Below are 22,189 nucleotides of genomic sequence, written 5' to 3'. Positions count from 1 at the left end.
CAACTCGTGTGTTTCCTCGGAGCTCCTGACTTTCAGAGACTTCATGACATCCTCAGATTTTACCCTTATGGACTCAAAATGAGCAAACGTGACTGGCCAGGTTCCTTCCGATGCGTATTTGTAAAAATCATGATGTGATATTGATGACACAGGTCAGATGGTCGGTTTGTCCGTGCTCTGATTGGACCTGGGTGCTGAAAGCAGACGAGAGGCGTCCTGACAGCGGCGGCCTGGCCTGGTTGTGCTGAGGCGGCTCGATGCTGAGCTCCATTGAGAGCAGGTTTAAAGCGCTTGAATACCTTCTGCTGAGGCAGGGCATCTGCCCACCTCTTTACACGGCCTCTGACGCCGCCCGCCGGCCTTTGTGTCGCCACAATGACGGCAGCCCAGCGCCACGTCCCGGCCCGGGTCATTGTTCACCTCCACCAATGACAGGGAAACATTCCACCTTTGTGCGCGGCGCCGGTTTCCACACACACATTTGTGTGTGTGCGTGCAAATGTGAGCGCGTGCGGAGCAAATTGTGTCTCTTTTCCTCGTCCACTCTGATGAAAGAGGGGGGCGTCACACAACCAGAGCCAATCACAGGTGAGCTGTTTGGATTTATGCCAGGGGCTTTAGGCTTGTAAGACGTGATTGCAGGTGGCAAAAGGCAGCTTTTTTAAAAAAAATAAAGAGTCCGCGGAGACGAGATGCCCTATACACCCTCTGGCTTTTTCTGCGACCGCTTGATCCGGGAGCGAGAGAGGAGGGACGGGGAAGGGTCCCTCAACAAGCCCATACGGTTCAACAACCAGGACTACAGCGTCCTGAGGCAGGAGTGCGTCCACAGGAAGTCCCTGTTCGAGGATGACACCTTCCCAGCCACCGTAGAGTCTTTGGGCTACAAGGAACTCGGACACAAGTCGAACAAGGTCAAGAACATCGTCTGGAAACGGCCCAAGGTAGGAGGGGGGGGCACGGTGGCGTCAAATTTAGGTTTAACGGGGGGATGGAGCACACATGGGGAGGTTCTGATGAACATCAACCCTGCTTGGAGACGTCACCAGGAGAAGGAGCGGGGCTGGAAAGGGTCTGCAGAAGCCCTGCATGGATGCCTGGAATGTTCCTGCGGTCCAACATCAGTGGATGTGCACATGTTTGTTCCCCAGAACCGGGCGGGCGGCGCAGCTGAGACCTGTGTCTGTTCTTATGTGCAGGAGATCTGTGAGAATCCTCAGTTCATAGTTGGAGGAGCCAGCAGGACCGACATCTGCCAGGGGGACCTGGGTAAAGCTTCCCGTCCTCACTCCAATGTTCTGCTTCTTTGTACAATTTAAGGCTGATGTTTGAATGTTTCATTAGTAAAATGAGCCCTGATTAACAAGCAATCCCGACCCACCGGGTCTCATTTTGGGGGGCCGACAGAGCTCCGTCCCCCCCCCCGGCTCTGCCTGCTGTGGCCTCCACATATTGTGCTTATTGTTTTGGAAGAGAATCCAGCCAGCAGCACTTCTCATTGTTCTGTTCAGACAGCAAATAAAGGGGGGGGGCACTGGTCCCCGTTCCCTGATGAAAACACCAGCAGCACCATTTCACCCCCACGGGGGTCAAAGTGGTCACCAGTGATCCGTTTGTCTTTTAGTCATAGCACTAGCAGTTAGGAGGCCCTTGACCTCTGGTGACCTCTGCTCCCACCTCAGGTGACTGCTGGCTGCTGGCCGCCATCGCTTGTCTCACCCTGAACGAGAAGCTGCTGTATCGGGTCGTTCCGTCCGAGCAGAGCTTCTCAGAGGGCTACGCTGGCGTCTTCCACTTCCAGGTAAGACGGCGCTGGCGTCCCCGGCACACGCTCGCCCCGAAGGCGCCGCCTCACTTTCACGTTTCATCCCCAGTTCTGGCGTTACGGAGACTGGGTGGACGTGGTCATCGATGACCGCATCCCGACCTTCAACAACCAGCTGGTCTTCACAAAGTCGGCGGAGAGGAACGAGTTCTGGAGCGCCCTGCTGGAGAAGGCCTACGCCAAGTCAGTGGGGGAGAGTTTCTGCTGTGTGTCCACGCCTGTGAAAGCCCAGTTTGCTGATCTGGCCTTCTGCCCCCGTCCAGGCTACATGGTTCCTACGAGGCCCTGAAGGGTGGCAACACCACCGAGGCCATGGAGGACTTCACCGGCGGCGTCACCGAGTTCTACGAGATGAAGGAGGCCCCTAAAGAGCTCTATAAGATCATGAAGAAAGCTCTGGACAGAGGCTCGCTCATGGGCTGCTCCATCGACGTGAGTCACACACAGCGGGGGGTTCTGGGTGGGGAACTGGGCCGTGACGCCTCCGTCGTCTCTCTGCAGTCCCTGGTTCCTGCTCGCTTCGAGACGCGGACGGCGACGGGACTGGTGAAGGGCCACGCCTACTCGGTGACAGCGGTGGAGGAGGTAGCGCCGGTGCCTGGCAGCACCACGCTGTGTTCAGGAGCCCGCTGCTTAACTCTGTCTCCTCCACAGTGTAAACCATCTCAGCACAAGGACGCGAAGGTCCGCCTGGTGCGCCTCAGGAATCCCTGGGGTCAGGTGGAATGGAACGGTCCCTGGAGCGACAAGTGACCAATTTTAATGATCTACCATAAAATCAGAGTCCCCCAGCAGGCAGCCCGTAGTTCTAGAAGCACCTTGAGGTTCTGCTGGGTTGTTCTTTTATTAATCTTCTGTCACTTTCATCTCCTCCTGAAAAGCTCCAAAGAGTGGTCCACCATCTCCAAGGCTGAAAAAGAGAAGCTGCACCACCAGAGCGCCGAGGATGGAGAGTTCTGGTAAACAGGTCACATGACTTCTCCTACTGGCGCTAAATCGAAGTGTGAAGTGAGGCGTCTCGTCTGCGTCCCTGCAGGATGTCCTTCGAGGACTTCAAGAAGAACTACACCAAGATCGAGATCTGCAACCTGACGCCCGACGCTCTGGAGGACGACAAGATCCACAAGTGGACCGTTTCTGTGAACGAAGGCCGCTGGGTGAGGGGCTGCTCCGCTGGGGGCTGCAGGAACTACCCAGGTACCCCCCCCCCCCCAGGAGGGTCACGCTCCGCTAGCACGCGTTGGAGACGAGATGAGTGCAGGTGATCATGAGAAGAAATCCTCTTGAAATTCTCCGCAGACACTTTCTGGACAAACCCTCAGTACCGCCTCCGTCTGCTGGAGGAGGACGACGACCCCGAGGAAAACGAGGTGGGCTGCACCTTCGTGGTGGCGCTCATGCAGAAGAACAGGCGGAAAGAGCGCAAGATGGGCGCCAACCTCTTCACCATCGGATTCGCCATCTACGAGGTCCATCTGCCTTCACCGCCGCTGTCCAACGCTGGGACGCTCACACTGCCTGTCTGTCTGTCTGCCTGTCTGCATGTCTGCCTGCCTCCCTTCCTGTCTGTCTGTCTGCCTCCCTTCCTGTCTGTCTGTCTGCCTGCCTCCCTTCCTGTCTGTCTGCCTGCCTCCCTTCCTGTCTGTCTGTCTGCCTCCCTTCCTGTCTGTCTGCCTGTCTGCCTGTCTGCCTGCCTCCCTTCCTGTCTGTCTGTCTGCCTCCCTTCCTGTCTGTCTGTCTGCCTGCCTCCCTTCCTGACTGTCTGCCTGTCTGCCTGTCTGTCTGCAGGTTCCAAAGGAGGTGAGGAATCTAAGCGACAGTAACCAGCAGCCAGTGGCTCCGCCCCCCTGAGAACTGGCGCCTTTGCCTCCTTTTCCAGATGCACGGCAACAAGCAGCACATGCAGAAGGACTTCTTCCTGGTCAGCTCCTCCAAAGCTCGCTGCAAGTCCTACATCAACCTGCGGGAGGTGACGCAGCGCTTCCGCCTGAGCCCCGGGGAGTACGTCATCGTGCCCTCCACGTACGAGCCGCACCAGGAGGGCGAGTTCATCCTGAGGGTCTTCTCCGAAAAGAAGAACACGTCAGAGTGAGTGGCCCGGGGTGACGGGGCAGGCGGGGGGCGCGGGGGGCGGGACCACCTCCGGTTCAGAGGATCGTGTGCACTTGTTTCCCTCTGTTGGTGCAGATTCTGTGTTTCCAAGACCAAACAATTTTAACGGCGATTTGATTTGTAGAATCGGAAGAAATCGGCCCCAGTTCGAAGCTGTTATGGAATCTTTTTTAGGACAAGCCACCTCAGATTTGGGCACGCACCGGTAAACCTTCCACTTATCTCAATACTACACTGCCTTCAGCCTGTTGCCCCGACGACCAGAGGGCACGGGGAGCCGCCTGACCAGGAGCGGCGGGACGGATCGCCGGGAGGGGCCCTCAATAACCAAACATTTACATTTAGATAAGAAGCATGTTGAACGCTCAGACCCCCCCAGAGTGGATCCCCTGCACAGGAAAACCCATCAGGTGGTTCTGAACTAACACCTTTCATCCACAGCCTCATGTCGAGTTCCCGCGAGCGTAAACGTTGAGAAAACGACCACGAATCGGCCGCTCGCCGCGGCGGGCTGGGCGGCGGTAGCTTGTGGTCTGTGTGAGATGTTGTTGTCACCATGGTGACTGCTATCTGTCCGTCTTCACCCAGGGAGATAGAGAACAGGATCGAGGCCGACCACCCCGAGGTGAGTGTCGCCGTGCCGACGGTGATCAATGTTCGGGACGTTGGCTGCTTCTTTGATATCGACGGGACGGGGAAGAAAGGGGGGAAAGGCTTTCATGATTTTCCCGTCACCTCTTCTCTACGCAGCCGGCGCCGGCGTCCGCGGGCGAGGAGAGCGAGGAGGACCAGCAGTTCAGGACTATTTTTCAGGAGATAGCCGGAGATGTGAGCAGGAGAGAGACAGTTATTGATCATGTTCTGACCCGCGGCCGAGTTCTGCTCCTGATTCCTCCCCCTGTTCCTCTGCAGGACATGGAAATCACCGCCAACGAACTGAAGAACGTCCTCAACAGAGTGATCATCAAACGTGAGGCTGCTCTTTCCTTCCATCCCTGCAGGGGCGGCTCACAGCGGGGGGTCTGACTCTGTCCTCGTCTCCCTGCAGATAAGGACATGAACACGGAGGGCTTCAGCCTGGAGAGCTGCAGGAGCATGATTGCTCTGATGGACGTATCCTTTGTATCGAGTGCATCGGGCTGGCTGTGTCGCCTGTAGAGGGTCTGAACGGAGACGCGGCACCGGGAGCAACAAGCGCTCCGGGTTTAGAGGGAGGCGGAGCTAAACGGGATGAGGTGGTGGTTTTACTTAACTGCGTGTGTGCAGATGGACGGGACAGGTCGGCTCAACCTGCAGGAGTTCAGACACCTGTGGAACAAGCTGAAGCAGTGGCAGGTGGGCAGCAGCGTCCCCTCGCTTCCCCCCGCACCGTCCCAGATGTTCCTCAGAGATCTCTCCTCTCTTTCAGGGAACCTTCAAGCACTACGATGCCGACCAGTCCGGCTTCATCAACAGTTACGAGATGAGGAACGCCGTCAACGATGCAGGTGATCAACGTTCGGGCTCGGCGGGGTCAAGTCAGCGAGATCGGTTCTGATGCTGCTGCTGGGATGAACTCACCCTCTCATCTTTCTGTCGCTGTACAGTCATGTGTCTTGTGTCCCGCTCAGGCTTCCGTCTCAACAACCAGCTGTATGACATCATCACCATGCGCTACGCCAACGAGAACATGAACATCGACTTCGACAGCTTCATCAGCTGTCTGGTTCGCCTCGAAGCCATGTTCAGTGAGTGGGCCGTCCCAGGCGGGTTCTTCGGGTTTGGGTCGGTCCGCTGACACCAGCTGATGGTTGCGTGTCTGTCTGCAGGGGCGTTTCAGGCCTTCGACCAGGACGGAGATGGGACCATCAGACTCAGCGTCCTGGAGGTGAGAACATGTGGGAACGCCGCCGCTCCGGCCTACAGGCGCGAGAAGAAGCGGATGTTTTAGAGATGAAACCACAACCCTCCCAAAATGGGAAAGGTGGAGGGTTAAAGGAGCAGAAAGGTGATTGTTGGTGTCAGGATGGACCTGCCGTTGACCCGGTGTGTGTGTGTGTGTGTGTGTGTGTGTGTGTGCGTGCGCAGTGGCTCCAGCTGACCATGTACGCCTGATGGAGACGGCCCGTCCTCTCCAGGTGAGCTCCGCTCCGCACCAGGACGAGACCCGCCAGCCTTTACCTCAACACTCCGTGTGGCCGCTCATCCTCGGCTCGTGACCCCTTCACCTCCAACACTGCCGACGCTCTTCCTCCTCTTCATCCATCTCACCTGCATCTCCACTTCCTGTCTGCCTCTCTTTTATCACTCTTTCGTGTCTCCTTTCAGCCGTTTGTCACGTTAAGATGAAAGAAAAACTCACCTGTACGGGACTTTGCTCAGGCAACACACACACACAACCTCTTTTCTGTCACAATACCTCACAGCATCTATCACCACCAAACTCTTCTTCTCTGTTCTTCTTCCGTGACCCAGCTGAGCAGCAAGGGCATCAACCCCCGACTCACTCCTCCTTCTGTTATTTATTTCTCATCATCAGCACTAACTTTTCCAGCCCATTTTTCTTGATGAAACTCGGGAGTTTCTTTCTGTGGACCATCAACTCTCCACCATGCTGCTGAACCGTGCATAGCGCCACCTGGTGGACAAACTCAGGCTTCTCCGTTTATCTCGACTCGATGGGGATTAATTAAGTTTTAAACTGAGAATTCGATTTAAAAACTAAAAAATAGAAGTTAATGGCTTGGGCTGCATCTTTCTTGTGGTTTCCCTGATGAGTGTACTGCATTTTTAACCAAATAAATAAATTTGTAGTTATTGGTTTGCTTGTGTTACCAGTAGGTTTGATGTGGAAATTGTGGCGTTTTTATTGACAAATGAGACGGATCTCCTAGGGTGAACGATATCCAGGTTTTTTATTGCCATTACAAACCATTTATTTTACAATTGCACTTCTTTTTAAAAAAAAAATCTGTTATCACAACTTTTGAAAAAGTTGAAGGACGTCAGGAATGCCAGGTACGAGGCCGACCGCACGCTTTAAACAGGCAGAAACAGGCAGAAACGGGCAGAAACGGGCAGAAACGGGGCAGAAACGGGGCAGCCGGAGGGAAATCACGCTACATCTGGCAGGAAGACCAGACCAGAGGAGCTAAAGAGCGCCCCCTGGACCTCCGGTACTGGTTAGAACTGCTCCGATCTGCCTTTCATCATCGTCCTGCTTGGGGCTGAAGTATGGCGTGGGAGATGAACCCTAAATCTTCCCTCAATCTTCATTCTTCAAACACCTCCTGGAAACCCCCTCACCTCTAAACCGTCTGCCGGCGCCGCCCTCGACGCCGCGGCGCTAAAAGAGAAGTCATTGAAACCGTATGTGAATCACGCTCACTCATGAAAAACAGCGCTCCGCCACGGATGAACACGCACCAACACGCCGTCCTCGCCGCCGCCTGGTTTCACTGCAAATTTCACCCCGAGGCCGAGTCACACAACACTGCACCAAAGTCCCTCCAGCTTCCTGCAACACTACATCAGCCTCAACCTTCTCCTACTGCTCAACCCAAACGGTTTACAGAAACAGAACCCCACTTTAAATCAGAAGATATAGAAACAAAAGAAAACAAATGATCCAAAAAAACCACAGATTTTGTCTTAAGAATGACCTAAAATGCCTGACGGCAGGTTGCTCGTGACGACATCACAATTGCACGACAACAATAAAACCTCTCGTCCCACGCCATACGCCAGCCAACCAGGTGGTCACTGGTCTGGCGGCCGTTTGGGCAGCGCGAGTCTCTCCGACTGGCAACGCTGACGTTTCTTCAGTTTGAAATGTGGGTTTGGTCAGAGCGAAGAGGGAGCTGCGTTCGTCACAGCGTCCTCCTTCCTTCGGGACTGCGCTTGGATTCCAACATTGAACAGAAAGGATGGAGTCAGCGGACGCCACTCGTCCCCAGAAAACCCCCCAATATGGGAGGTTCCCCCCCAACGAGAGCGGAGCCGAGCGACCCGGGTCGGGTCAGCTGCTGCCGCTAAGGCTCCGGGTCGGCCTCCTCCTCAGCGTGTTTCTGCATGTGCACCAGGAGCCCCTGAGAATCACACACACACACACACACACACACACACACACACAGGTCAGCACGTGCAACCCACACACGTCTGCAGTAGCGTGCACACTCGACCTCTCGATACCTGCTTGGCGCTGCCACGTGCACAGAAAAACTCCTCGCAACATTTCCAGCGGCACTTGAAGGGCGTCTGGGCGCCGGCGTGGTCGCTGATCAGGTGGTGCTGCAGGTGCCGCATCAGCCCGAAGGAGAGCGAGCAGCCGTGCCACTGTCGACAGGCGAGTCACAGCAAAACTTGTCAGATGCCCCAGAAGGGGCAACAAGTGGAGGGGGGCTTCCCCGGAGGCCCCTGGTGGGGCAGAAGGGTGAGCGAGGGGCTCTGGATCTTACCCAGCAGCGGTGGTTCTGCAGCAGGTTCATCTTCACCGCCTGCACGCTGCCGTCATAACAGCCCGTGTAGATCTGCAGCAGGAGAGCGCGGAGGTTAGGGTCAGGGTCAGGGTTAGGGTCAGGGTTAGGGTCAGGGTCAGGGTCAGGGTTAGGGTCAGGGTTAGGGTCAGGGTTAGGGTTAGGGTCAGGGTTAGGGTCAGGGTCAGGGTCAGGGTCAGGGTCAGGGTTAGGGACCGTTACTGCGCGGCCTCCACCTGTGCCTGAAGGTGAAGGCCTGGGTTTGGAACTCACCATGTTCTGGTGGATGCTCATGCACGTCACCATGTCGCTGTGTCCGCCGTAGAGCTGCAGCTGCCCCTGGGCCTGTGGAGACAACCAGCTGATCCACCTGTTCCAACCTCAGCAGAGAACGGTGGCGAGGCGCTCACCTGGAGGTCGTAGACCCGCACCCGTTTGTCCAGACAGGCCGTCACCATCACCTTCCCCAGCACGGCCACCACGGTGACGGCGTGACTGTGGCCCTCGTACACCCGCAGCAGCTCGCCCGTCTGAGCAACAAACGCAGCGTTTCACACACAAACGGCTTCACAACACAACGCTGGCGTCACATTTTGAGGCGACACACTCACGTGGATGTTGTGTGTGTGGACACACTGGTCGCTGGACCCGCTGAACACCAGGTCGTTGACCACCTGAGAGCAGAGCAGAGGGTGACCTTCATCACACACACACAGGAGTCGGTTCATCACACACACACACACAAGTCGGTTCATCACACACACACGAGTCGGTTCATCACACACACACACACACACAAGTCGGTTCATCACACCACACACACACACACACACACGAGTCGGTTCATCACACACACACACACACACACACACGAGTCGGTTCATCACACACACACACCACGAGTCGGTTCATCACACACACACACACACACACACAGGTCGGTTCATCACACACACACACACAGGAGTCGGTTCATCACACACACACACACACAGGTCGGTTCATCACACACACACACACACACACGAGTCGGTTCATCACACACACACACCACACACACACACACGAGTCGGTTCATCACACACACACACACCACACACACACACGAGTCGGTTCATCACACACCACACACACACACACACGAGTCGGTCATCACACACACACACACACACACGAGTCGGTTCATCACACACACACACAGGAGTCGGTTCATCACACACACACCACACACACACACGGGTCAGCTCATCACACACACACAACACACACACACACACACACGAGTCGGTTCATCACACACACACACAAGTCGGTTCATCACACACACACACACACACACACACACACACACACACACACACACACACGGCTCCTTGCTTTGGCCACGCCTACATTCATGCACAGCACGCTCTTGCTGTGGCCCTCCAGGGTCCGCAGCAGGAGCCCGTTCTTGGCGTCCCTGACGCTGATGGTGCTGTCGTAGGAGCCCACCAGCAGGATCCTGCGGGCGCCCTCCTGCGTGGAGGCCAGACAGCTGACGGCTCGAGGCCCGTGACACTCGAACACCTCCACCTGCCTGTTTGTCTGAACACATCGATACCAGAGCTGAAGAAGGTGCTGAGTTGACGTGGACCTGCGGTGCAGCAGGTTTCAACACACCCCCTCTCACCTTGAGGTTAAAGGTCACCACCGTGCCATTTGCAAGCCCGGCGTACAGCGTCTTCCACCGACTGTGGAGGCAGAGGACTCGGTCCGGCAGGGAGAACTGCTGCTCCAGCTCTCGTGTCTGTGGACCAGAGACAGGAGGCGTCTCAAAGCCTGTGGTGATCAGCTGACGCCCACACAAGCGTCACACAGGCAACAGAGGGGGTGACTGAGCGGGTGGGGGGGGGGGGTCTGACCTTGAGACTGTAGCAGCGGATGGTTTGGTCGCTGGAACCAGAATACAGACGGTGATGGAGGGAGGGGGCTGCAGACACCAGCAGGCAGCTCACCTTGGAGCTGTGACCCTCAAACACGCCCACACATTTGTGAGTCTGGAACAAGTGTGAGAGGACACAGCTGGTTCTGAGTGTGCAGCACCTTCACAGGGTGGAACCATCTGGTTCACCAGCACTCACCACCAGGTCGAAAGCTCTGACAGTTCGGTCTCCTGAGCAGGTGTACAGCAGCCCGTTGTGGATCTGCATGGCGTTCACTGCTTCCTGGTGACCCTCGAACGGCCCCTCGCTGGGTAAATCATCCTCACCGTGATCAGAAGCATCTGGAGAACCAGACAGAACATGTTGTGGAAAAGAAACCTGACAAAGTAGCCTGTAGCCTGAGCCTTTAGCCTGAGCTGTTAGCCGTTAGCCTTTAGCCTTTAGCCTGAGCCTCAGCAAAGGCCTCCCGTCATACCTGGTCCTGGAGAAGAACCCTGGAAACTCCTGAGTCTACTTTCTACTGGTTCAGCAGTCAGAATTCAGCTGGCTCTGACCATGAACTCAGAGGGCTAATTTAATCATATCTGGATGTTTTCTGAAACCGTCCCCCGAGGCATCACCCCCCCCACCCCCCAACACACACACACACACACACACGAGCCTGTAGAGAGATTACCTGACAGGGTTTTTGGGATCTTTGGTAAGATGATGGCTCCTTGTGTCTCACTGTAAGGACACGGAAATGTAAATTAGAATAAATTCATTTAATATTTGCCAGATTTCTGCCTGTGAAGGTCTTCTGAGAAGGTTACAGACTGTAAAGTGTAGAAGCAAAGTGGCGCGTTTGAGTGAAGCCTCACCTCTCAGAGGACCTGCATATGTCCATGTCACTGGTGGAGGTGACCTCATTGCAGGCCAGGCTGCGTGCCTCAGGCCTGGAGGGGTCAGGGAGCTGGGCTGGAGGAGCCGGTGCGTCCATGTGGGGGTGCTGGCAGGCTGCGATGACCTCCATGCTTTCCTCTGAGTCCAAGTTCAACATGAGCTCCACCAGCGGTTTGGGAGGCCTGAAGTCTGTTTTCTGGAGCGTGATGCTTTGAGCTAGTTGCGTTGGTGCCTCCTCGCCCACCTCCATGTTCACGTCAGCGTCTCGGTCCTCTGACGGCTGAGTGGACGTGCTGACCTGAGAGCCCCCGCTGGGTCTCCTGCGTGAGCGCAGCCACCTGGGCCTCAGGGCCTCGCCATCTAACTCCGTGTCGCTGCTCTCAGGCGGCTCTGTGCCCTGCGACTTCTTCGGCGTCTTCCTCTTCTTCAGTTTCCTGACACGCCTTCCGCTCTTGAGCTCAGATGGAGGCGCAGGTTCGTCGAGCAGGGGGAGGCTGGAGGGGGGTGCAAACGACGGTGGGGCCGCACCGTCAGCAACACTCCTCACCTCGGCGTCCCGTCTGCTCTGTGAGAGAAGCTCCAAGGACGGTTTGATGTCAGACAGGGACACGACGCAGCTCCTGGTGGTCTGAACGGCCCGCTCCATCGTCTCGGGGGACGAGCTCTCTTTGACGGCTGCAGGCTCACCGAAGCTCTCCCACGCGTATCCTGCTTGGGGGAGTCCAGGGCTTCTCTTTGGGGATGGATGGGTGTCTGAAGGAGCGTACGTGAACAATACTGAGTCGTGGGGAACAACTTACAACCGCAGAGACTAACGGATTCCCGTTGGTGCAACATGTACCTGGAGAACAGGCTGATGCGGGAGCAGGGTCTGAAGTGGTGCTGTGAGCACGTGCAGGTGGATGCAGCTCTGCGTTGAGGTGGACAGGAGAGCGAGGCTCCTCTTTGATACAGACGGGCATGAGGGGCACGCTGGCGGAGCGGACGGGAGAAGCTTCAGCAGGAGCGGGGCTGGGAACCGTGGGAGGGTCAACAGAGGACAGCACGGGGAAGGAGGGGATGGTTGGCTCAGCTTCCACCGCGTCCATCTTCTCCTCTTTGAGTTTGACTGGGGGAGCTTCCGCGTGACCTGAGAGCAGAGCAGCGTGTTACAGTGGTTTCAGTGGGTGTTTGGTTCCAGTGATCTCCACTCATGTGTTGCTCTTGTTACCCTGCATCCCTTTCAGCAGCTGGATCCTCCTGTTCCTGAGAGTATCCATCTCTCCAGTCATCTAGGTAGACACACAGATGCAGGGAGCATCAGAAACAGCTCGCTAGTTCACTAACAAAGGCGGCGGCAGCACTAGCCTCCACAACCATCTCGTACTTGCTGTTTGACCATCACGAGACGCTGAACCTCCATGTAGGCGGCCTGCAGAGCCGTCCGGGCTGGATCGCTGGCGTCCACAGTCTGCAGGGAGCGGCTCAGCTCGTCCTCCCTCAGAGACACGGCCAGCAGCTGGTCGATCTGCAGACGCTCTGAAAGGACCCATGAAGCATGAAGCACTGGGGCAAAGGCAGCCTGCTCCTCACCGCAGTCTCCAGCCATCTCCACCCACCTTTCTTAGATCTGACCTTCCTGCGTTTATTGATGTGCTCCAAGCTGAGGATCTCTGCACTCGCAGCATCCTGCAAGACAGAGGTCAAAGGTCAAACTGCCTGTTGGAGAGCACCGCCAGATGACAGCGTTCCTTTACTCACCCCTGCTGCTCTTCTCCTCTTTCCAGGTCCCTGTCCCTCACACAGCTCCGTCCCTGAACTGCTGTCCCCCAGCACCGAGTCGCATCTCTGCAGGGCTGTTGCTAATGACGACGCTAATGTCTCCTCTTCCCGCTCTAGCTCATGCTGACCATCCATCTTCTCTGAAGTGGAGAAAGCCCGTTGCTCTGCTTCTTCCTGTGCCGTCTGCTTGGGCGCCAGGGGTGTAAGCAGGGAGTGAGCGGGCGGAGGGGCGAGGCTGCTCTCGGACAAGGAGCGCTTTCTGGAGGGGCCCGAAGTGGAGACACCCACTAAAGATTCCCACTGAAATCCCTCCAGCAGGGGGATGTCGTCCTCCTCCTGGCTCTGGTCTTCCTGTTCTAGAGGCACCATCTCTATCCCAAACCTGAGAAGACACACAGGATCAAACCTGAGCTGGAGGGGAACTGATTTCAAACATTCAAACGTATGATTAAGAGGTCACCTTGGCATTCCCTTTCCTTTGTCTTGCTTCTTCCTGACTTCCTGATAGACCTGCTCCCAATTCACATTGCGCCGAGATCCGGAGGAGCTGATCAGCTGCCGTACGGTGGGTTTGAGCCCCGAGTCTTTGTCGGCGTCGCCCCTCCGCGACTCGCTGAGGTTTCGCACCCGCCGGGCGATGTTCAGGTTGGGCTCGTGGTTCACGCCTTTACTCTTGGAGCTGATGTGTTTGGTCAGGTCACGTTTCAGGACAGGCGGGAGGTCGAGCCGGGACAGACCCGACGGGTCGCTGGTTCTGGACGCTTCGCTCCCGGAGCTCTGGGCGGCCTCTGCAGCCTGCGACGCCTCGTCCTTCTCACCTTTCCGCCTGTTCTCCTCCTTTTCTCCGTGTGAAGCTGAAGTCTCTGAACTCTCCGTCGTGGATGTGCTGACCTGAAACGACTGGAGAAACTGGCTGCTGTCGGCGGAGCCGAGCTTCTCTGCTCCGAGCTGACTGGGGACTCTTGGCTTTGCAGCGTTCTGCCTGCAGCCGTTGCTTCTAACCTGAACGGGAGTCACGTCCAGTGTGTGTGGAGCCGTTTCAGCCTGCTTGTTCCTGGAGTTGTCAGCAGAGCTCTTCTTTTCCAACACGATCTGTCTGGCTTTTCTCAGCGTTTCCAGATGTTCTCGTCCTGACCCAACGCATCCGCTGGGCGGAGCCTGAACGCTGAGGCTTCTGTCTTCGGATGCTGCTCTCAACGTGTCCGAAGTCTTATCAAGACCTCGGGCGGGGGGCTTTTTGGGCTTGATCTGGTTGGACGACGCAGGTGCGCCGGTGTGGCTGTCGTCTCTCTGGGAGCTGTTGCTTCGACTGCCACTGCTGCTTCGCTCTCGGACTTTGGTTTTGGAGCTTTTAGGGGGCTTTACTTTCTCACACACACTTTTCCCATTCGAAGCCTTCTGCTCCGGTTTGGTTTCAGGTCGGGACGGCCTCTTAGAGGCCTTGGGCTCCGAGGGCTTGTCTTTCCTGAGGAGCTGGGGGTCTTTGGGGCACAACTCCGAGGAGCTCAGCTTGGCGTCTTTATGAGACGCAGCTTCCAAAGCTTTCGTGGTTGGATAGGGGCACCAGCGGCAGGTTTTGTCCAGCTTCGTGTTGCTACCGAAGGCCTTCTTACTGCTGGGGTCAGGTTGTAATGGTGCTCCCTCCCCATTCTGAGGACCAGCACCAGGACTCTCCTTGTCCTTGTGTGTGTTCTGAAAGTGGCTCGATGTCTGTGCCGACAGGCTGGGTGGGGGAGGACACGGGGGAGGACCCACGAGGCTCGGAGGTCGGCCACGTTGTGTAGAACAGCCCATGTTGTTTCGGCCATAGATGCCATTAATGCTGCCGGCACTGCTGAGCCAAGGCAGACGATTCCGTGGGTTCCCTGAATATCCGCCCTGATGCCCCAGCCTGTTGCCCCAACCTGGGTTACTGAAGCCTCCACCAGCAACTTCACCAGATGCCCACTGCTGAAGGTTGGGAGGCTCCTGCCCGTGCCAGGTGGCGCTCTTTCCCTGTTTGCTATGGTGCCAAGGCTGAGCCTCCCCCTGTCCAGGGTTGGACCGGTTCTTCCTGTACCAAGAACTCTGCTGCCCGTACCCGCCGAACCCACGTGAGGGCTTCTGCCAGGCGCCGTCCAGCTGGTAGCGCTCTTTAGCTTCCTTTAGCCTCAGCTGAAACTCCTCTTTTCTCTTGCGATCCTCCTCTTCTTTGGCCAGTTTGGCAGCCCCAGCCTCCTTCTCGTTTCTGAAATCAGAATCGTTTTTGAAGAGAAGAACCTGCTGCCACGGAGAACCTCTGGACCACAGGTGTTCCCGTGCACTGCAGCCAAACAGTGCACGGGAACATTAATGGGAACATTCCCTGCTGAAGGTGTGGATCTCATTTTACAGGTAGGATTTCTTTAAAAGGATCTTTTACTTCAAATATCACCCTGAGGTCAGAGGTCAGAGAGGAACTTGGAACACTGACCTATGAGGACAAACTCAAGCAGCTTTCTAGAATTCTGAAGCAACATCTTCTACACCTTGAAAGGGAAAGCCTCCCGAGTGTGTGTTTCCTATAAATTGAGGATCTCTGGCAGCGTGTGAAGACTGTCAGACCTTTGGGAGCTCTTGGAGCTTTTTTTAGGCTGCAGGCTTGGCTGCTGACACATGATCCACAGCTCTGCAGCTCCAAGCAGCAGCTAAAACGGGCCTGTGAGCACGAGTTGCTAAAATGTGCCTATACATAGCATAAAACAAGCCCTCGGTAATTATCTCCTCTAAAGCAGTGGGGAGAAGCTCAACGTGAGCGGTAATTCCTACCTGAGCTGTTCCTTTCTCTTCTCGATCAGATCCACCAGAACCTGATCAAAGTAGTCTTCATCGCGGTCCTTCCCAGCAGGCTTCCGGTCGGCAGCCTCCACGTTCTGCTTGTGTGTGGGGCTGGAAATGTGGCCGGCGTAGTCGGTCAAGCTGGCCACCGTCACATGGCACACTCTGCACTGGTGTCCGCAGTCCCTGGGGAGAAGCGGCGAGAGCGGGCGCTCAATGCTTCCTTCAGGCATGGTTCTGATCTAGTGGGTCTGCTAGCCTGCAGTAATGCACTGTAGCTTCTGTCGCGTCAAAATAAACTCAGGAAAGGAGAATACTCAACAATCCTCACAAAACACCTTGTTCAAATTATCTATCTGTCTCAGATCAGGAGGCGGCTAACTTAGAATTTCCTCTTATTAAAATTGTAAAAATGCTAAAAGTCTTAATCTTCCTGATCTTGTCGTTGCTTCCTTCAGCAGGACATGGGTGGCAGAGCAGGAGCAGCAGCCGGGCCGGACCCAGACGCAGGAGCAGCAGCCGGGCCGGACCCAGACGCACGCCGGTCGAGCACAGAGCAGAGGGGAGCGGCGACCTCGGCGCCCTCAGCCTACTGCGCGTCCATGGTGGTGTCCACCGCACTCTGGCACCAGCAGACTGCAGAGAGTCTGTATTTGACTCCAGGCGGCTTCCGGGGGGGGTGGGCAGGATCACTACGGGCCCGAGCCTCCTGCCGACCAATCCTGAGCAAAGCCAGAGTAACTGGATCGTCCTGCAGCTGCTCCCCCCCGCTCCAAAAGTATGCGCTCGTGGTTCTGGTAGTGGCGCTCGCTCCACTTCTGCTTCAAATCTGTGTCATGGCAGGCGGCCACCACGACCTCTGCTGCGCCGGGCCAACGCCTCATGGCTAATAGAGGGTCACTTCTTCTTCTCTTTGTTTATGTGATGAACACGCCAGGCTTGACCCCCCCGATGGCTCATGTGCTCCATACAAACCCAACGACTCTCCGGCTCTCATCAATACGTGACCCTGAGCTTCAGGAGCATCATCTTCACACAGGAATCTGCCTCAAATTCCTGCCACTTGGCACCAACCCCCCCCCCCCCCCCCACATAGCTTTAATAACCTACACCAGGGTCACAAGACCGCCAGTTGCCTTCTCTGGGACGCGGCTGTTGTTCCGGACACATTGTGTCTAAATATACGTGCCAGAGCGGAGCCAGCTGCCCATATATCCACCTCCCTCACGCTGGAACGCTGATGAGCACGTGCACACACATGCACGTGCCACCGGCCGTGACCCAAATAGACTTAGACAGAAACTCTTGAACAAAGATTGGAGCATCTGTGATAAAGAGGCTCCTTTTGGACTGATACACATCTGCAGCTTTGGTTAGGGTCAGATTCAGGGTTCTTGTGCCAGTGGTGCCAGTCCGGACTCACCGGCCTTTCAGCTTCTCCAGCTCGCGGTGGTGCAGCATGCTCCTCATGTGCTCGTCCATCTCCTGCAGACAACCAGGGAACATCAAGCTTTTCCTCTCAGCACCCACAACTCCTGCGTTTCCCTGCAGCTTTGCTCATTTTATATCATTTATTATCGTTTAGCTGTAAAGAGCTAAAATCTAAAATCTCATCTACAGTCATTCCCAGTTGTGTTTTTGTGCTCTGTGACAGGCCCCCCGTCACTCTGAACCCCCCCCCCCCCCCCCTCCCCCGTCACTCTGAACCCCCCCCCTCCACCAGCGGCTGCTCCAGCCCTCGTCAGGAGTTTCACTGCTAACGAACCCGGAGCTTCTCTGGGGGATAAATACAAAGTTCTGAGGTTACCTGCTTGGAGGCATGGACTGTTTCACAGAGGATGCACTTCCTGTTTCTCTCCATCTTGTGGCTCAGCCCATTACTGTGAAACGAATGAGAGGAAACGTGAGTAGCAGCCAGCGTCACACTGCCCCCGGCCCCGGGACCGCGGCTCCCTGGTCTCTCTGAAGCACATCTACGTTCAGGAGGACGTCCAGCCGGAGCAGAACCACCAGGACTCTTCTGAGCTCCACCTTCACCAAACTACTGCCCCCCCCCCCCCCCCGGCGTTCTTTAAAGTCATTTAATAGGAAGTTTGAATGCTTTTGCTTGATCGGGTCATCATTTGTCAAGCGTAGAAAACTTCAAAATAGCTTTGGAGACATTAAACCTTTTAAAATTCATTCATTAAAAATATATAACAGTGATAATCCATGTCATTGAACACAATCACAATTTCAATGGCTTCCTCTAATTATTATTCCAAATTACTGGAGAAAGCTGGATCTGTGCGTGGCCTCAGGTTATTGTCACCTGTAGCACCCACTGTCCCCTGTAGCACCCACTGTCACCTGTAGCACCCATCGTCACCTGTAGCACCCATTGTCACCTGTAGCACCCGTCGTCACCTGTAGCACCCGTTGTCCCCTGTAGCACCCGTCGTCACCTGTAGCACCTGTTGTCACCTGTAGCACCCGTTGTCCCCTGTAGCACCCGTTGTCACCTGTAGCACCCATTGTCACCTGTAGCACCTGTTGTCACCTGTAGCACCCATTGTCACCTGTAGCACCCATTGTCACCTGTAGCACCCATCGTCACCCACAGTAAAGTTCATTTCTCTGTGAAGCGGCGTAAAGACGAATGGATCCGTTTTAACTGCACGCTTTTGGCAGACACGTGTTTAACAGTAGATGTTATTGAAGTGGTTAGACGCCAGGAATTTAGTCAGCATCTCCAAGTTGCTACTTTAAACGGTCTCAGAGTTCTAAGTTACTTTTTGGGTGATGTGCACGCTAACCAAGGTCGGGTCGTAGTTTGGTACCCACACTGCAGCTAGCAGCTGCAGCTACTTCCCAAACGTGGGTCGAAAAGAGCAAAGAGGACGACCAGAAGCCTCACTGCCAACACAACTGGCTGCGATAACTTTAAATGAAACGGTTCGGTCATCTTTGTAAAGAGCCACATTTTCTGATGCAGCTATTAAGCAAGGGAGCAGGTTAGCAACAGCAGGCTAGCGAGCGGCACCACACAGGCAGCAACTGCATGTGTCACATATTATTCATATATTAAGACGTACGGCTAAAACATGGTCTGTTGTACACTGAACGCCGGTAGTTGTCTTCGGGGTTCCTTTACAACATCAACATGTGTACGGGAACAAAGGTAAACGACGATTTTATGCAGGCTAAAGCTAACAACATTCCCTACCTGAAGAACCTGGGATGCGTTCACGACACCAACAGCAGCGTCGGAAAGTGGGATTTTCTACTTGGATGCTGTTATTCCGGTTTAATAAATAACCCGATTCGTTTAATAAATAACCCGATTGGTAGAAAAGTGAGCAGTCAGGCCTTGATATGGCAATTTTAAAGATTATTCCGCCTGTTGGTCTCTGTCTACAAAGATTTTGGGTCGCACTGCTCTTGATAAGAATGTTCAATGACGTTTTTAAGTTCCGTGAAGTAACCTAAAAACTACAATAAGATAAAAGGAGAATGGCCAAAGAGGATTTTTTATTATTTTAAATTAAATTTACTTGAAACAGATTCAGTGATACACTGCAAAAAAGCAAATCTGGTGATGAACACTATTTCAGATCAAATAACATTCAGAGTAGTGATACACATTGATTTTCTCTGATCGCAGCAAAAATGAAGATCAGTGAGAACAAAGGCAGCGGTGTCATTCCTTGAGTTATTTAAGTATTTAAACGTCTTTGTAACATGTTATATGTCTAAGAAATAGTAATGACCAAACATCCACATAATATTCAGTAACATTCCCTTTAAGATGACAAAATAATACATTGTGCTTTTAAAACAGTTTTTAAAAGCAAGAGTTCTTCTGAAAAGTAAGAAAACCCCAAACTAGTCAACCTGATCATTCCTCTTCAAAATGATGAGGCGCGTTTGTGATGCTCAGTTATCGGTGACTTGCTTCAGCTCCCGTTCTTTATTCCTCAGGTGCCTCTTACGCATCCTGATTATCCACTGAATGGTGAGTTTGGCGAAATTAGCAGCCTTGAACAGAGCCATGAAAACCCCAGATAAAATGGCGATGGAGCTCCAGGGATTAGCCGTCACGATCTGTTTGGGAGGAGAAAACCGGCTTTACAGCTCCGACAGGAGACGATGCAGCCAGGAAAACTCACCATCTTATTCTGTTGTATGTAAGGATCCCGCCACTGGAAAACAGCAAAGTAAAGCTGGTTGATCTGCTCTGCCGCAGGACGGCGGTCGTTAAACTTCACCACGGCCGACTGGAAGAATCACACAATTAACCAAGTTCAATTAGCGACCGTGCGGCGTCTGGACGTACGGCGGCGCCACTCTGGCGAGGGGAAATACCTCTTGACGGAATTCCACGGAGTCATTTTGTTTCCCGAACGTCTTCACCAGAGACATCTTGACCCAGGTTCTGAAGCCTCCAGAGAAGGTCCACCTGGAGCAGTTGGTCTCACATTCCCCCATAAACCTTGATTTGTTCTGACTAGAAGGCCAGAAAAGCGCGTTCATTCAAACATTCTGTCGTCAGGTTACCATTTAAAAACAATTACCAGCTTTTCGGTGGACTCACCTGTCAATCAAGTCGGTGAAATCAGCAAAGATCATGTAGCTGATGGCGCTGAAGTCCTCTCCTGTCTCATTAGAGCTGAACTGCATGAAGACCATCTCTTTACTTCGGACTTCAGACGGGCCTCGGACCACCAGAGCTCGTTTCTGTCCATCAGAAAATGTAACAGACAGTCCGAACAACAACAACGGAGGCTCTTTGAGCGCTAACCTCTCCTTGACTGGAGAAGGGCCCGACGTAGGTGACCTCCGTCACCACACAGTCGATCTCCTGAGGCCGGCCCGGCTCCACCACAGGGGGGATGTCGTTGTGGTAGTAGTGACTGCAGCTCAACAGCTGAGCGTTGCCGGGATACAGAGCGATTCCTGCACACGGGGAAATGCCCATCAGGGATCATGTGGGAGCAGGCGCCGCCCGCTGAGGTGGTCCGTACAGACCTGGTCGTGGAAAGGAGTCCACCTCCTGGTAGGTGACGGACATGACGGGGTTCTTCAGCTTCTCCAGGACTTCAGAGATGGTCTGGTAGGCCAAGAACGCCGCCAGCGCGGTGAGCAGCAGGTAGATGAGGATGAGGAGGACGGTGAAGACGTTCTTCACGCACAGTTTACTGAACCTCCGCGATCGGGAGCTCTCCTGTCTGTTGTCATCTGTGAGCAAAGATTAAAGCCTGTGAGTGAGACGCGTGAGCGGCGTGAGACGCGGCGCAGGGTTACCGTCCGGCGACGCGCTGTCGTTCGGCTCCACTTCCTCCGGGCTGTCGATGACATCATCAAAACAGTTCGTGACGTCTTTGTTGCCGTCGTCTACGTCATCTTCATCGATGAACTGTGGCGTTAAAGAGCAGCGGGTCAGAAAGAACAGTTGTGTCTCCAGGCCTCCGGAACTCATCCAGCTTCCTGTCGCACAGCCGCGGGCTCGAAACTACAACCTTTGTTTGCGTTTCCATTATTCAAACGACACATTTTAATGGTGTTTAGCATTTCTGCTGGTCCGCAGGACGAGTTGTAGGAAAAGAGATGATTCAGCAAATTTCAAAATCAAAACTAAAGCAGGATTAGTGTGTGTGTGTGTGTGTGTGTGTGTGTCTAAAGACTTCTCATCCCTCATATCGGCGCCTATTTAACCCTGTTTACCCCAAAAGGAGGATCTCATTAGGGAGAATCCTGTTTTGTGGCCTTTAATGATTGTTTGTCCAATATTTCGGACACTTAAAGGACGATCTGAAAGTTTCAGGGACAAACAGCGGAGTCAGCTGAACGATCACATGACCTCGGAGAGCGGCTGACCTCAGCCATGCTGGGACCATGTTGACTGAAATACGTTTGTGAGGAAGAGACAAGCTGAAACCACACTGACAGTTTTCAGAAAAGGTCAAACCTCTCGGTAAGAGTTCCTGCGCATTCCTTCCTCCCTCGCTTGTATTTAGGGAACCAAACACGAGCAGGGCTGCTCCGCTATTCCGGCGACTCCGACCTTCTTCCACGGACCGAGCAGGACATTTTCATGGACACCATCCCCACGACACGAGCTTTGGCGGAGTTTTGAGGTCTTTTGCAGGCACAACACTCGGAGCAGAGCCCGTCCCCTGAGCTCCACCGACGGGCCGCGATCCAACAGGAGGAGTGAGGATCCTCGACGCGAGTCCCTGGTTTCCTTCCCTCTTGAGGAAGCTGATCCCATCTATCTCGGATTAACGCATCCATTCAGGCGTTCTTTGTTTCGCAGTCTTCTCTCCAGCAAATTAGGCGTGATTTAGTACATCATTCATTTTGTTACAGTCTTATTAAAAGATTTTACAAATGTAATTTTTAAAAGTTACAGTTAAATTAGTGCTAAGCTGCTATTGCCGGGATGGGAGCGCGTGAAT

At 54.5% G+C, this 22,189-nt stretch overlaps 3 protein-coding genes across 4 annotated transcripts; 1 reads left to right on the top strand and 2 right to left on the bottom strand.

Moving 5' to 3' along the window:
• The first annotated feature begins 125 nt into the window (after positions 1 to 125).
• capn3a (calpain 3a, (p94)) lies at positions 126 to 6,733 on the top strand. The gene is made up of 21 exons (XM_057012089.1): positions 126 to 944; positions 1,200 to 1,269; positions 1,683 to 1,801; positions 1,875 to 2,008; positions 2,089 to 2,257; positions 2,327 to 2,410; positions 2,480 to 2,574; positions 2,707 to 2,784; positions 2,862 to 3,022; positions 3,125 to 3,294; positions 3,614 to 3,625; positions 3,705 to 3,913; positions 4,526 to 4,562; positions 4,688 to 4,765; positions 4,850 to 4,907; positions 4,986 to 5,050; positions 5,204 to 5,272; positions 5,346 to 5,424; positions 5,548 to 5,664; positions 5,746 to 5,804; positions 6,005 to 6,733. The coding sequence occupies exons 1-21, from the start codon at positions 693 to 695 to the stop codon at positions 6,029 to 6,031; spliced, it is 2,142 nt and encodes a 713-aa protein (XP_056868069.1). The 5' UTR covers positions 126 to 692; the 3' UTR covers positions 6,032 to 6,733.
• A 74-nt stretch (positions 6,734 to 6,807) lies between these two features.
• On the bottom strand, positions 6,808 to 19,041 carry znf106a (zinc finger protein 106a). 2 transcript variants are annotated; one of them, XM_057012028.1, is made up of 22 exons: positions 18,958 to 19,041; positions 17,560 to 17,632; positions 17,176 to 17,237; positions 15,744 to 15,938; positions 13,417 to 15,183; positions 12,936 to 13,338; positions 12,794 to 12,863; positions 12,562 to 12,713; positions 12,406 to 12,466; positions 12,037 to 12,324; positions 11,174 to 11,948; positions 10,990 to 11,039; positions 10,512 to 10,654; positions 10,293 to 10,427; positions 10,061 to 10,177; positions 9,784 to 9,975; positions 9,003 to 9,065; positions 8,802 to 8,921; positions 8,665 to 8,736; positions 8,374 to 8,445; positions 8,108 to 8,251; positions 6,808 to 8,004 (listed from the first exon to the last, which is right to left on the bottom strand). In XM_057012028.1, exons 2-22 carry the CDS (start codon positions 17,611 to 17,613, stop codon positions 7,948 to 7,950), a joined length of 4,992 nt encoding a protein of 1,663 aa, XP_056868008.1. In that variant the 5' UTR covers positions 17,614 to 17,632; positions 18,958 to 19,041; the 3' UTR covers positions 6,808 to 7,947. The 2 variants fall into 2 exon arrangements, with proteins under 2 accessions (XP_056868008.1, XP_056868009.1); XM_057012029.1 differs by having other exon boundaries at positions 18,827 to 18,968.
• Positions 19,042 to 19,245: 204 nt separating this feature from the next.
• On the bottom strand, positions 19,246 to 21,948 carry pacc1 (proton activated chloride channel 1). The gene is made up of 8 exons (XM_057012083.1): positions 21,700 to 21,948; positions 21,036 to 21,147; positions 20,760 to 20,969; positions 20,533 to 20,687; positions 20,326 to 20,468; positions 20,097 to 20,238; positions 19,901 to 20,008; positions 19,246 to 19,835 (listed from the first exon to the last, which is right to left on the bottom strand). The coding sequence occupies exons 1-8, from the start codon at positions 21,721 to 21,723 to the stop codon at positions 19,668 to 19,670; spliced, it is 1,062 nt and encodes a 353-aa protein (XP_056868063.1). The 5' UTR covers positions 21,724 to 21,948; the 3' UTR covers positions 19,246 to 19,667.
• Between the last annotated feature and the right edge of the window lie 241 nt (positions 21,949 to 22,189).

This window comes from Takifugu flavidus, chromosome 16, assembly GCF_003711565.1.
Source record: "Takifugu flavidus isolate HTHZ2018 chromosome 16, ASM371156v2, whole genome shotgun sequence".
Taxonomy (NCBI): Eukaryota; Metazoa; Chordata; class Actinopteri; order Tetraodontiformes; family Tetraodontidae; genus Takifugu; species Takifugu flavidus.
This window is presented reverse-complemented; position numbering and strand designations above follow the sequence as displayed.